Source organism: Charadrius vociferus, unplaced genomic scaffold (assembly GCF_000708025.1).
Source record: "Charadrius vociferus isolate BGI_N301 unplaced genomic scaffold, ASM70802v2 scaffold259, whole genome shotgun sequence".
NCBI classification, from domain to species: domain Eukaryota; kingdom Metazoa; phylum Chordata; class Aves; order Charadriiformes; family Charadriidae; genus Charadrius; species Charadrius vociferus.
In genome coordinates, this window is record NW_009661368.1 from 4,525,561 (window position 1) to 4,528,021 (window position 2,461).

General features: G+C 62.0%; 1 protein-coding gene across 1 annotated transcript in view; it reads right to left on the reverse strand.

Annotated features, from left to right (window-relative positions):
- The window catches only part of MYLK2 (myosin light chain kinase 2), a 7,987-nt gene extending 5,710 nt beyond the window's left edge, over window positions 1–2,277 (reverse strand). Inside the window, 5 exon segments of the mRNA XM_009893544.1 lie at window positions 292–620; window positions 757–896; window positions 898–1,098; window positions 1,354–1,719; window positions 1,864–2,277. Of these exon segments, the coding sequence (XP_009891846.1) occupies window positions 292–620; window positions 757–896; window positions 898–1,098; window positions 1,354–1,719; window positions 1,864–2,277 (1,450 nt within the window).
- Window positions 2,278–2,461: the final 184 nt, after the last annotated feature.

Genomic DNA, 2,461 nt, shown 5'->3' on the forward strand with positions numbered 1-2,461 from the left:
CTTCCCGCCAGCCAGGCGGTGGCTGTCACTCCCCGGGCTCCTCTTCCTCCCGGGCAGCCCCGGTCAGGCTGCGGCCGGAGCAGCCCGGGGAGGGGACACGACGCATTTAGCCCTGTTTACAGTGAAACAGGAGCTCGAAGGCCACCGGGCAGGCGACCAGCCAAGAGCATGAGCCAGCAGCAGCACGGGAGGGCAGCGCAGGAAGCCGGCAGGGCTATGGGGGACCCCAGGCTGCCACCCCTCAGGGGGTCCCGGGGGTGCGAGGACAAAGCAGGCACCTCACAGCCTTACCCAGTATCTCAAAAGGGTCTTCCTTCCCAAAATCAGGGGTGAGGTAGGGGCTGGGGGGTGGCTCTGCCTCTGCCAAGGGTGGTTGCCCCCCCGAGCCAGACTGCTCTGTGGCCCCAGCGGGATCAGGGGGATGCCCCACAGCACTGGGCAATGTCCTCTCCTGTGGGGTGCCAGGGCTCCTCGCAGGGATGGGTGGCTCCAGGGGCTGTAGGTCCCCCAGGTCTGGTGGCGCAGGGACAGGTTCTGTTGGACCCTCTCTTGGCTCCACCGCCGTGGTCTCCTCTGGTATCATCTCCATCGCTGCCACCTCCGCCCAGGGCTGCTCCTCCCTGGAAGCAGGAGCAGGAGTTGAGCAGAGCCCAGCCAGAGCCCCCTGAGCCCAGCACCGACCTCGGCCCAGAGGGACCCGGGGCTCCCAAGGGAGCAGCAAGGAGAGGGGACCCCATCCCAGGAGGGTGCGTGTACCTTTGGCAGGTGGCTGGGCAGCTCAGGCTCTGCAGCAGAGCTGGGCGCGGGGGCTCGGGACCCCTCGGCTGCTGCTGCTCCACTATCTCCTTTGCTGCCTTCTCCCCTTCACCCTGAGCCTTCACAGCAGTCGGCTCCTCCCTCGGCGGGTTCCTTGCCCCCATCCCCAGCCTCTGCTGCAACTGGGGGGGTTTCCACCTTTAGAGCTTTCTCCCCTTCATCCTGAGCTTTCACAGAAGCTGAGGCTTTCTCCTTTGCAGGTTCTTCTTTGCCTCCGTCCTCAGCCTTTGACGCAACTGTGTTTTTTTCCACCTTTTCAGCTTTCTTCTCTCCGTCCTGCACCTCTGCAGCAGCCAGGGCTTCCTCTTTTGCAGGCTCTTTTTTGCTTCCATCTTGAGGCTTCTTTGCAGCTGGAGTTTTCTCTGCCTTTGCTGCTGTCTTCTCTCCATCCTGAGCCTTGGCAGCATTTGGGCCCTTCTTTGCAGGAGCTGCAACTTTCTCCTTTGTAGGTTCCTCTTTGCCTCCATCTTGAGCCTTTTTTGCAGCTGGGGCTTTTTTTGCTTTTACCACTTTATCCTCTCCATTCTTAGCCTTTACAGTAGCTGGAGCCTTCTCCTTTGCGGGCTTTTTATCAGCTGGGGTTTTCTCTGCCTTTGCAACTTTCTTCCCTCCATCCTGAGCCTTTGTAGCAGCTGGGACCTTCTCCTTTGCAGTGGTTTTCTCCTTTGCAGGCTCTTCTTTGCCTCCATCCTGAGCCTGTGCTGCATTCAAGGCTATCTCCTCCATGGGATTTGCTTTCCCTCCTTCAGTCTGCGCTGTAGCCGGAGCCTTCTCCTCTGTGGGCTGTGCTTTCTCACCACCAACAGCTTCTAACCCACCAGGGGCTTGCTCATTCCCAGGCTTGTCCTTCCCTCTGTCCTGAGCCTCTGCTGCAGCTGGACCCTTCTCCTCCACGGGCGCTGCCTGCCCTCCTTCGGGCTCTCCCGCAGCCGGAGCCTTCTCCTCCCTGGCCTCATCCTTCCCTCCATCCTGAGCCACAGCAGCAGCTGGAGCATTCCCCTCCATGGGTGCTGCCTTCTCTCCTTCAGGCTCTCCTGCAGTTGGAGCCTTCTCCTTCCCAGGCTCATCCTTCTCATCCTTCCCTCCATCCTGGGCCTCAGCAGCAGCCAACGCCTTCTCTGGGGATGCTGCCTGTCCTCCATCATGCTGCATAGCTGAAGCCTCCTCCTTTGCCGGTGCTGCTTTCCCTCCGTCCCGGGGCTCTGGAGCGGTCAGGGCCATCTCCCCTACCGGCTGTGCCTTCCTTTCTCCAGCCTCTCCCACAGCCTTCTCCTTCCCAGGCTCTGCCTGTTCCCCATCTCGAGCCACAGCAGCAGCCGGAGACTTCTCCTGCCTGGGCTCATCCTTCCCTCCATCCTGCGCCTTGGTGGCAGCCGGCACCGTTTCCCCTTGGGGCTGGGCAGCCTCTGGTGCCACTGGGACCAGCTGGGTTGTGCTGCTGTCTGCTCCAGGGGGGGCCATGCCATCAGCCCCCCCAGTGTCAGGGACGCTGCCTGCCCCACCACCCGGCTCCATGGGGACTCTCTGGGCAGGAGGTGGCTGCCCTACAGTGCTCCTGGTTCAACGAGGCTCCTGCAGGGGAGAAGAGAGAAGCTGAGGGCTCCCCAGACACAATGCGCCGCAGAGGGGCACAGTGAGACTGGGC